Here is a 10,207-nt window from a genome sequence, read left to right as displayed (position 1 = left end):
TGTTATTAGAGGACATCAGTCTGGTTTTTTTCCTGACCCAGACAGGACACTTAAGGCTCTAGGGAGGAAGGGACCTGTCACACTCCAGGTTCCCTCTACACAATCTAGTTTACCAGCTGTAGCCCTACCCCCTGCTGTTTACTGAAGGAGCTAGAGGTCAAGAGTCAGTCAAAGGTTTTGCCATTTCTTTAAAAAGAATTAATAGCTTTAATCTACTCCAGCCACCCTCTGTCCCCAGGGGGCCCCAGGCAGGGGCCCTTACCTTTCTCAGAAGGCAGTGGGAGGAGGAATCTATTGCCCAGCACCTAGCAGGACACTGGGCCTGGCCAGGCGGCTCACACAGCAACCTGGGCCTGAGCCAGGAGGCAGGCAGGGTGGGGGCCCCGGGCCAGTGGTCAGACCTACTCTACATTGAGAGACCTGGGAACCTCTCGGCTGTCTCAGGCAGGAGGGAGAAGCCAAGGCACAGAGCCTCAAAGACAGAGGAAATCCTCTCCCAGCCCTCTATTCTGCCACCCAGAGCCTGGGACCCTGGGCCAGTCAAGACAGAATCAGTAAAGCAGAAAACAAAAGGCACCTAGGATTTGAGTTCATGGAGAGCACGCAGGGCAGGTGCAGGAGGCTCCCACCTCCAACCTCTCATGTTGGCTACTGGGACAGGGAGGGTTCCAGCAGCTTCAGGACACCACCTACAAGGTGCAGGCTGCCGGTGACCAGCACGTGGATAGCAGCAGCTTCGCGGAGTACACTGGCCCCACTACCTGCCACAGGGTGGGCAAGGAGGCCCCTTGGGGAGCTAGGGGGTTGAAAGACAGGGTCCCGGCCTTGGCTGATCCACTGCAAGGCGTGGGAGATGCAGCTGAAGACAAGGGAGCTGCTGCTGCAGCTGTGGGGTGGGTGAGGCGCCAGCAGCAGAGGTGCAGGCCCACCAGGCTCCAAGGCCGGGGTGCTCCAGAGGTCCGGACTGGCCTGCTCCTCATCCAGGTGGTTCCAGTGTTGCTGGTGTTCTAGGCAGCGAAGTATCACCTGGTCCAGTGTCACTGTGAAATTCTGCTGGTCTGTTGGGCACAGAGTCCCATGTCAATGAAGGGGACAGAGAATGAGGGACAGAGATAAGATTGGGGGCAGGTGCACCGTGAACACCTGCTTAGTGCCAGACCCTTAAACACATGTCAGTGGACTCTGCTAGTGACTCTTACAGGGGGCACTATGAAGAAACAGGCTCGGGTGGCACCTGTGGCTCAAAGAAGTAGGGCGCCAGCCCCATATACCAGAGGTGGCGGATTCAAACCTGGCCCTGGCTAAAAACTGCAAAAAAAATAAAAAAAGAAAGAAAGAAAGAAACAGGTTCAGACAGGTTCAGTGACTTGCCCAGAGTCATGAGAGGCACAACCAGGCAGTCTAGCCCCAAAGCACTTGCCCTCTAAGCACCATTTCCCCACCCTGGCCTCACTGTCTTTATCTGTTAAGTGGACATACAGTGGAGGCCCACCACCAGGTAGGTATAAGTTTTTCTTGGGAAGTCAGCTAAAAATGCAGATTCCAGAACTCTCCCCAATCTGATATCAGGCCTAGAGAGCTGTATTATTTTACACTATTCTAAACTTTTAAAAAACATGATGCACGGTAAAAATACATTTTATATTGTGACTCAGCACTCATATGCATATATACAAGGGATATCCGGAAAGCATCCAACCATGTGTATCTATTTTTTCCATATTATATGGCTGGATACCTTCTGGACAGCCCTTGTATGTTCCTGGAGCAGAAGAGTCTTCACAAAGCCGTACCTACACTTATTTCATGCAATGCATAACTATCTTCTATGCTATCATTTAAAATAAAAAATGCTGGCCAGGCGCAGTGGCTCACACTTATAATTCTAGCACTACAAGAGGCCAAGGTGGGTGGACTGCCTGAGCTCAGTAGTTTGAAACCAGCCTGAGCAAGAGTGAGACCCCATCTCTAAAAAATACCAGGTGTTGTGATGGGCACCTGTATTACCAGCTACTCGGGAGACTGAGGCAAGAGGACTGCTCAAGCTCAAGAGTTTGAGGTTGCTGTGAGCTATGATAATGCCACAGCACTCTACACAGGAGACAGAGTGAGACTCTGTCACAAAATAAATAAATAAAATGAAATTAAAAATGCTGGTTGAGGGCGGCACCTGTGACTCAAAGGAGTAGGGCACCAGCCCCATATGCCAGAGGTGGTGGGTTCAAACCCCGGCCAAAAACAGCAAAAAAAAAAAAAAAAAATGCTGGTTGAGATCAACTAAACTGATTTCAATAATCATCACTGGGCTATGTAACCTGCATTTTGAAAAATGTTCTCCTTGGTAACTCTTTTTTTAGTATTGCAACTACATAGTACAAAATTCAAAATACACCAGAGTTTAATCATACAATCAAATCTATCTCCTACTCCAGACTTCCAGTTCAAAAGTGCCCACTGTCACCAACAGAGCAGTCCACCTCAGGACCCTCTGCCCCCTGTCCACACCCAATAACCATGCCTGTCACCTCTCACCTGCACTGCCTGGGGATGATACCTCTGTCAGGTTGGGGCAGAAGACAGCATAGTCAAACTGGCAGGGCTAGAAGGTCAATGAGAAAGACTGTGTCAGACACCTGAGAGAATGCCCCCTGACTTCCACATGGCCCCACTATGATCTAGAGGGATGCCACATAAACTCAGCCATAGCACTTCAGTCCCCCTGCATCTGCCCAACATACCCTGCCTGCCGTGTGGCCTGGGGAGCAGGGGCAAAGGCTAATGTACGTGGACAGATGGGGCAAAAGAGGCTGGGGGGCACTTGCTTAAGGTCACCTAGCTAGTGAGCCAGCCCCAAATCCAGGCTGTGGAAAAGACCTGACACGAATGGGAGAGGTTTTAGATACCAACAGCCTCAGCCTCCTGGTCTGTGAAATGGGACATGACTCCTAGGAGGCGCTTTAGCACGTTTCCCCAAGCAGAGAAGGCTCTCTACATGCTTTATAGCCCGGTGAATTCTTAAATCTAACTTGAAAAGCAGGTACCCTATTTTACTGAGAGGCAAACCAAGGCTCAGGGAAATGCTATCTTTCATCCTGCTTTTAGAGGCTAAGGAGCATGACAGAGAATCTGATGTGTTCACCTTTAACCACTATGTGGTCTACCTAGGCAGGAGGATGGAGATAATGACCTATAAGTAGACACTCCTGAGTGTCCAGTGCTTTCACATCTAATCTTCAGGACAATTCAAGGGAGAGGGGATTAGCACTATTTCACACTTGAGGAAACTGAGGCCCCCCAAGGGGAGTCACACAGCCAGAACCAGGGCTGCTGGGCTGTCTGCCACCCACCTCCAAGTTGGCCCCTTACCTGTAGCAGCTTCAGCAGGGCTGCGGAGTCCCGGTCCCCAGTGGAGTTGAAAAGCAAGACACGCACTTCTGGCCCACTGTGCCAGGGGCAGGGAGGGGGTCAGATGGTAGTGCCTCTGGCTCCAACCCTTCTCCCAAAACCCACCCCTGTCCCCAGGCCCAACCCACCTCTACTGGACCTGCCCCCAGCCCAGTCCTACTCACTCACCAGCTCTGCCTCTCGCCGCCCTGCAGCGCCTGGCGGAACCAGCGCACACAGGCCTGAATGCTGCTGGAGGTGTGCGCACCATCCAGGTACCAGGTAACGGGCCCGCGTCGCAGCACCTGAGTCCGGCCCAGCCACTCCGTGTTCCGAAGCCCTGGGCGGTTGGGAAAGGATGCAAGGCAATCCTCCAGGAAGCCCTCCTGGCTGCTCTCCCACCCAAGTCCTGGTCTGCACACCCAGCTGACTCTCCCCAAAGTGCCTTCTGAGGCCCCAAAGCCTCTTACTAGCACCAGGCACTAGGCTGGCTCTTGGCTGCCTCATCCCATAGACTCTAACAGGCACCCCTAAGAGGGGGCTGCTATCATAGATTATTCCCACTTAACAGCCAGAGATCCCTTAGCTCACAGAGCAAGTAAGTTCTGGGGCCAGGATGTGATCTGAGGTCTGTCTGGCTTCAGGACTGTGTCACTAGCCCCTGACACTGGACCTGGAATACAGTGGGTATGCCATCAACAGCATGAGCACCCAGTGTATGCTAAAAGCTTTGGGGGAGGCAAGAAGCAGATGACTGTATTACCATCCTTAACAACTTCATGATCTGATGACAAAGATGACAGTGATAGCAGCTACCACTAGCTGGACACTATCCCATATCACCAGGCTCTGGACTTGGTGCCTTAGCAATGTCATCTTACTGGATCCCCACAACAGCCCACAACAGCCCACAGCAGTGGGTCCTATGATCATCCCATTTGACAAATGAGGAAACTGAAGCTCACAAAGAATTTGTGAACTCAAGGTCAGGGACGTTTACTGACTTTAGAATACCTTTCTCTTAGGCACCACCTCAGATTGCCTCACCTTCCAAACAGGAAACCAAAGGAAGTATCTGAATGGACACAAATCCAAGCAGTGGTCCTAGCTGGGCAGGAAAGTCCAACTCACCGAGCCGCATGTGGGATGTGAGCTGGAATGTCGGTGCCAGGGGCAGCTGCCACGGGAGGCTGGGCCTGGACACCTTCAGATCCCCAGTGCCTGTGGGGTGCGTGAGAACAAGTGTGCTCAGGACCTTCTGAGGCAGGCTCTACATGCACCTACCCACCCAACTGCCCACTCACGCTGGTGGTCCTGCTGCTGCAGCCAACAGTGGGCCAGCTGCAAGGCCAAGGCAGCATTGGTCCGCTGGTGCTCTCCCTCCAGGCCCAGCGTAAGCGGTGGTCCCCCTTCCTCCAGGGCTTCCAAAGGTGGGCACAGGTAGAGAGGACACTGTGGAGAGATAGGCAGCATCTGGTCAGCAGAGCTACTGCCACCACTAGGGCCAGAAGAGGCCTTCTCTGATCCCATAAGCCCTCCCATCTCCCCCTACTAACCAGAAGCCACCAAGCCCTGTTCCCATAACTGAGACGTGTTCCAGCTACACAACACAGCACAGATTGAGGCCCAAAAGAAAGGACCTCCCCAGTCCAGACAGACATCCCCAGCCATCCACCTAGACTGCCCTGCCCATTCCAACCAGACTCACTGAGATCTGCTGGGCTCGATCCCTCAGCACTGCCAGGGGACCTTCAGGCTGGAGTACAGTAAAAGCGGGGACACCTTGCTGCAGGGAATAGGGAGAGACAGGGGCTGTCTAGTATCCCCTTAGCCTCTTGTCCCTCGTGTTCTACTGGGGAGCTTGAGGCTGGAGAGGAGGTTCAATTATCTCCAGTTGCACACAGCAGAGCTAGTTAGGAACCCAGAGCCCACTGGCACCCAGAACCTCATCTGGAATCAGGACACAAAGTGATCTGCCCCAACCCTGCTTCCCTGGGCCTACTCAGGCCCACACCTTCCATGTACTTCCCCTCCCCGAGCCTGCCTGGACACCTTAAAGATTCCCCCTTTCTGCCATGCAATCTTCTCCATTGTGTCCCCCAGAAGGCTGGTGTGGTCGATGCCAAGAGAGGAGACTCCACACACCACAGGCTTCCTGCAGATGACGGAAAAGCCATGAGGGCCCTACCCTGAGCCACCAGGCAGGCCTGGGCTCCCGGATACCACCCCTCCTCAAGCTGCCCTCACCTGATGATGTTGGTGCAGTCATAAGCCCCACCAATGCCCACTTCCACCACTGCCAGGTCTACCTGCCAAAGACCAGAGGGCATTAGAGTGGCAGACACCACAGGGAGCAGGGAGCCCCTCAGCCCCAAGGCCTCAGATACAGGGATCTGGGGCGTAGGCATGTACCTTTTCTTGGAGGAAGACGTGGAAGGCCATGAGTGTGAGGAAGCGGAAGTAGGGGGGCATGGAGACACAGCTGCCGTCCTGTGGCACAGGAGTGTGTCAGAGCCCCAAGTCCCTGCAACCCCTACTGCCGCTGCTCTGGGGAGAGGGGGTCCTGGAATGTGCTGCACCCCTTACCCTCTCCACCTGCAGCCCTCCCACACAGCGCACCTTGGTCTCCTCCAGCTGGTGGTAGAGACGCCAGAAGTACTTGGTGAAGAGCTCGGGACTGATGGGCTGCCCGTTGATGCGGATCCGCTCACGCACCTGCACCAGGTGGGGAGAGCTGCCGGGAGACCTGGGGTCATCAGGACTCCCTTCCCATGCCCCTCACCTACCCCTGCCCTGTGGGGAGGTTTGTCTTTTGGAAACACAAGTCTGATCGTCTGATCATATCACTCTCCTACTGGAAACCTTCTGTTGCTCCCCAATGCCTTCGAGAGAATGCCAGCTCCTCACCTTGGCCTCCTGGGCCCTACAGAGGTTGATGCCACGGGGCTTTGTGCCTCACCTCTCCTGTGTCCCTTAGCTCATTCCTCGTGTCCCAGATACCCCAGACTATTTGTTGCCCCTCCAGCTCCCATCCCTTCTCATTCCAGGCCTTTGAACTTGCTCTTCTCCTCTCTCTTCACTGCTCACCCTGCTCACTGCACAAGTCTCAACTAAGACAGCCCCTCCTGCAAAGAAGATAAAGGTCTTTCAGGTTCTCTGGGCTCCAGCAGTCCCAGGCTCTCCCTGTCCCTCCCCTAGTCAGTCACTCTGCTAACACCTGCCTACCCTGTTGTCCACTGTTTAACCCTCAGGCACAAGGCTTGCACCAAGCTGTGTCCCCAGACTGAGCAACATGGTTGTGTGGGTGAGTCGAAGCTATAGCTTTTACTCAAAGAGTTATTTTAGAAGACAAATTAGTGTCTCATGTTTGAATCTGGAAAGACCCCATGGGATTATGAATCCTTCTATTTCTTTATTTTGAACAAAGAACTGTTTAAGGAAAATATATCAGCCTGAATGACCTTAGTCAGCTGGTTTAAATGATAGGGGTGTTTGGGACATCCACACGCTTACAGAGGTGGCCTGATGGAACTGGTAAAATAAAAAGAGGCAAAAGGCTTAAATGCCTCACCCTCAAGGGACAAATCCTAAGAAAGTAACCATCAGATTAATTCCATTCTTCACTGGTGCCTGGCTTAGGAGAGGCACAGGGAGAAGTGACCCAGGTCCTGCTTTGCCGTCCTCTTGTGTGAGTCTAGATGTTTGACTGGGGCCAAGAGAGAGCAGTGCCTCCAGGGCCAAGCTGCAGCTGAAGCTGATGGAGTGGAAGAGGGTGGTGATGGCAGCCTACCTCGGAAGCCTTGCCATGGATGTCCCAAATGCCCCTATCATTTAAACTGTTATAAGCCAGTTTTCTGCTCTTTACTGTAAAAACATCTTAATTGATAAATATTTCTATGTGCTGTTTAAATTATATGCGGAATTTAAGTTATTAAAAAGACATCTGACTATTCCAGCTATGTAAATACTTTATATATTCAAGTTGCTGAGTTGCTGCCCCCCCACAATTGTTTTCCTTATGAAAATCAAGAATTGCTGTAAATTTAGGCCAATATAGTAAGTGCTAATTGAATGTTTACTGAATGAATAAATGCTGCCCAGAGGGACATGAAGCTGACCTCCTAGGAGTCAGCAATGGCTGGTTCCATAGCTCCCCAGGGTCCATAGGGACAGGGATACCACATCACTCAGTACCTAAAGAATCCCGTCTTCAAGCCATAGCTTCGGAGGATGCATTCAGTGAAGGCACAGGTGGAGCCCTTGAAAGAAAAGGTATTGTCTGGGCAAGCCCCACCCATCAGCCCACTAAAATGGATCCCGTACACCTGGGTCCTGCCCCTCACCTTCCCCTTAGTCCCAGTGACATGGATGATGTTCAGCTGGTCCAAGTCCTCCACCTGGGACAGACAGACAAGGTCCTCATCTCAGCTAAGATTCACAGACAGATGGGATGGCGAGGGATCGCAGGCCCTCCATATACTACCTGCAACCCACTCCGTGCCAGATACTGCTCCATGGCTTCAAGCTGTGTCTGGGGGTCGCCCCGCTGGCGCTTCACCTGCTCCAGGTAGCCAGCGTTGGTCTGCAGGGTATTGAGCATGCGCACAGCATCCTGGAAACCACAGTCCCCAAATAGCAAGTTAGGATCCACAGGGACAGAGATAGCATACCAGTGGCCAAGCCAGGGAAACAGGGCTGATACCAGGCTTGCTGTGCCAGCCCCATTGGCCCAGCCTATAAATTAAGAAACAAGAAAGGAGAAGTGGCATTCTTCCAGCTCTGGCAAAGATGGGAGCCTGAAGCAATTCAGCTCCACCCAGGGTGTGCCAAGCAGAGAAAGAGGCATGCCTAACGGAGCTAGCCTTGTTTCCTGCTCTGGTTCCCCAGGCTTCACCCCTAGGACCTTTGCTCTCACTTTCTCCAATGGGGTCCGCCACTGTACTGAGACCCACCCCAGAACAGAAGGCTGGGGTAGTAGAATTCCAGAATTCCTAAAGCCAAGGTGGCTCAAGCCTGCAATTTAGCACTCTCACAGGACAAGGAGGGAAGATTGCTTGGGGTCAGGAGTTTGAGACCAGCCTGGGCAACAATGAGACCACCATCTCTACTAAAAATAGAAAAATTAGCCAAGTGTTGTGCACCTGTAGTCTCAGCTACTTAAGAGGCTGAGGCAGGAGGATCACATGAGCCCAGGAGTTTGAGACTACAGTGAGCTATGATGATGCCACTACACTCTACCCAGGGCAAAGAGGACCATCTAAAAAAAAGAAAAAAGAAACAAAGAAAAAAAAATGCCCGAATTCCTTCAGGCTTCCACACCCAACCCTAAGGTCTCTGGAATTCCACATTCTGACCCAGAGAATTGCTGCTTGAAGCAAATAGGTGAGGGAAGAGAAAGCATGTAGGAAGGAAGGTAACTCAGCCAGCAAGAAAGGCAGGTACAACCTCCAGAGAATCTATACTGGGGCTGAGTTAGGGTGCTGCTGATTACCCTTCAGGCCTGAGATTTTGTGTCTCTTGTCCTCAGGGCCTCATGGTCGATGGAAGGTTCCACCCCCATCAAACCGGTGTCACCAGTCTGGCTGGCAGCAGGTTTAGGCCTCTGGCAACTGGCCCCTGGCACAACGCCCACAGAAATTTTCTATTTTCCAGATGCTGGGGACCTTCCTTGATTCCTGCTCAACATCCAGGCACCTAGATGCCCAATCTTCTGAAATCCTGGCGACTCTAACGGCCTAGGTCCACAGTTACAGATCTTTCAAGTCTGAATTCCCTAATCCCTTCCCTCTCCTCCATCCCTGATTGTTCGTACTCCAGGGTCACTGAACTTCCAGAACACGAACTGAACCTCTGGACCACTGCACCATCCCTCTTTAATGCAAGACACAGAAGCCTCAGAATTACAAGATCCGGCAGCCTGGGTCCAACTTCCTGGTCCCTATTCCCACCCTCAGACTCCAGGATGTTCCCGCCCCCTGAATCCCCGAGTCCTGAGCTCCTGGTACCCTCTCAGCTGGCGGATCCCGGATGCTGTACTGTTTAGGCCCGGCCCACGTGTCATCGCACGACCTCCCACCCGCCCGCGGGTTACCTGATACTCCATGCTAGGCTCCTGCGGCACCGGCCACGCGCTCAACCGCCGGCTCACTGAGCCACGGGTCTTTACACCGCGCGCAGAAACCGCTGCCAGGGACAGAGCCGCACGCAGGTGGCTCCCCGCCTGCGACATAGTCCCGTAGCGGAAAGCAGCGCGCTAGGCCAGGGCGGGAGATACTCCGCCCCAACGCGCCCCGCCCCGCCCCGGTTCGCCTGCCCCTCCCCGGCGCGCCCCCCCGCTCTACGCCAATCAGCGTCACCCAAAGCTCTCTCCTGCACCAATAAGAATACCACGCCTCCCGCCGGCGCCATCCTTGTGAGGGGCATCCTGGCGGCCCACGTTTGTGAGGGGCAAGCTCCCGGGGCAGGCCTCTCCCTTGGACACTTATTCTTATCCTCACAAGGATCTGTCCGCACATCCCAAAATAGCTAGTCTCTGGCTGGGTGCTGTGGCTCAACCTGTAATTCTAGTACTCTGGGAGGCCGAGTGGGTGGGTTCCTTGAGCTCAGGAGTTCAAGACCAGCCTGAGCAAGAGTGAGACTCCATCTCTACTAAAAATAGAAAAACTGGCTGGATGTGGTGGGGCTCACCTGTAGTCCCAGCTACTCTGGAGGCTGAGGCAATAGGACCGCTTGAGCCCAAGAGTTTGAGGTTCCTGTGAGTTCTGACGCCAGGGCACTCTACCCAGGGTGACTGAGTCTCCGTCTCAAAAAAAAAAAAAAAAAG

The 10,207-nt window shown here is 53.2% G+C and overlaps 1 protein-coding gene across 2 annotated transcripts in view; it reads right to left on the bottom strand.

Annotated features, from left to right (window-relative positions):
• Positions 1-164: 164 nt before the first annotated feature.
• Positions 165-10,207, bottom strand: part of FPGS (folylpolyglutamate synthase) — a 19,420-nt gene continuing 9,377 nt past the window's right edge. Inside the window, exons 1-15 of one of the 2 annotated variants that reach the window (XM_003785327.3) lie at positions 9,476-9,686; positions 7,868-7,996; positions 7,728-7,781; positions 7,579-7,643; positions 6,004-6,118; positions 5,797-5,874; positions 5,632-5,693; positions 5,437-5,539; positions 5,093-5,170; positions 4,689-4,836; positions 4,516-4,605; positions 3,574-3,724; positions 3,367-3,442; positions 2,533-2,599; positions 165-1,058 (exon numbers count right to left, since the gene is read on the bottom strand). In XM_003785327.3, the coding sequence (XP_003785375.1) occupies positions 649-1,058; positions 2,533-2,599; positions 3,367-3,442; positions 3,574-3,724; positions 4,516-4,605; positions 4,689-4,836; positions 5,093-5,170; positions 5,437-5,539; positions 5,632-5,693; positions 5,797-5,874; positions 6,004-6,118; positions 7,579-7,643; positions 7,728-7,781; positions 7,868-7,996; positions 9,476-9,613 (1,764 nt within the window). In that variant the 5' untranslated portion in view covers positions 9,614-9,686 and the 3' untranslated portion in view covers positions 165-648. Of the gene's footprint in view, positions 1,059-2,532; positions 2,600-3,366; positions 3,443-3,573; positions 3,725-4,515; positions 4,606-4,688; positions 4,837-5,092; positions 5,171-5,436; positions 5,540-5,631; positions 5,694-5,796; positions 5,875-6,003; positions 6,119-7,578; positions 7,644-7,727; positions 7,782-7,867; positions 7,997-9,475; positions 9,687-10,207 lie in introns of those variants that run through there. The other variant, XM_012802395.2, reaches the window with a different exon arrangement.

This window comes from Otolemur garnettii, unplaced genomic scaffold, assembly GCF_000181295.1.
Source record: "Otolemur garnettii isolate 467f Iridium unplaced genomic scaffold, OtoGar3 scaffold00014, whole genome shotgun sequence".
Lineage (NCBI taxonomy): Eukaryota > Metazoa > Chordata > Mammalia > Primates > Galagidae > Otolemur > Otolemur garnettii.
The sequence above is the reverse complement of the archived record's forward strand: the minus strand, read 5'-3'. Positions and strand labels throughout refer to the sequence as shown.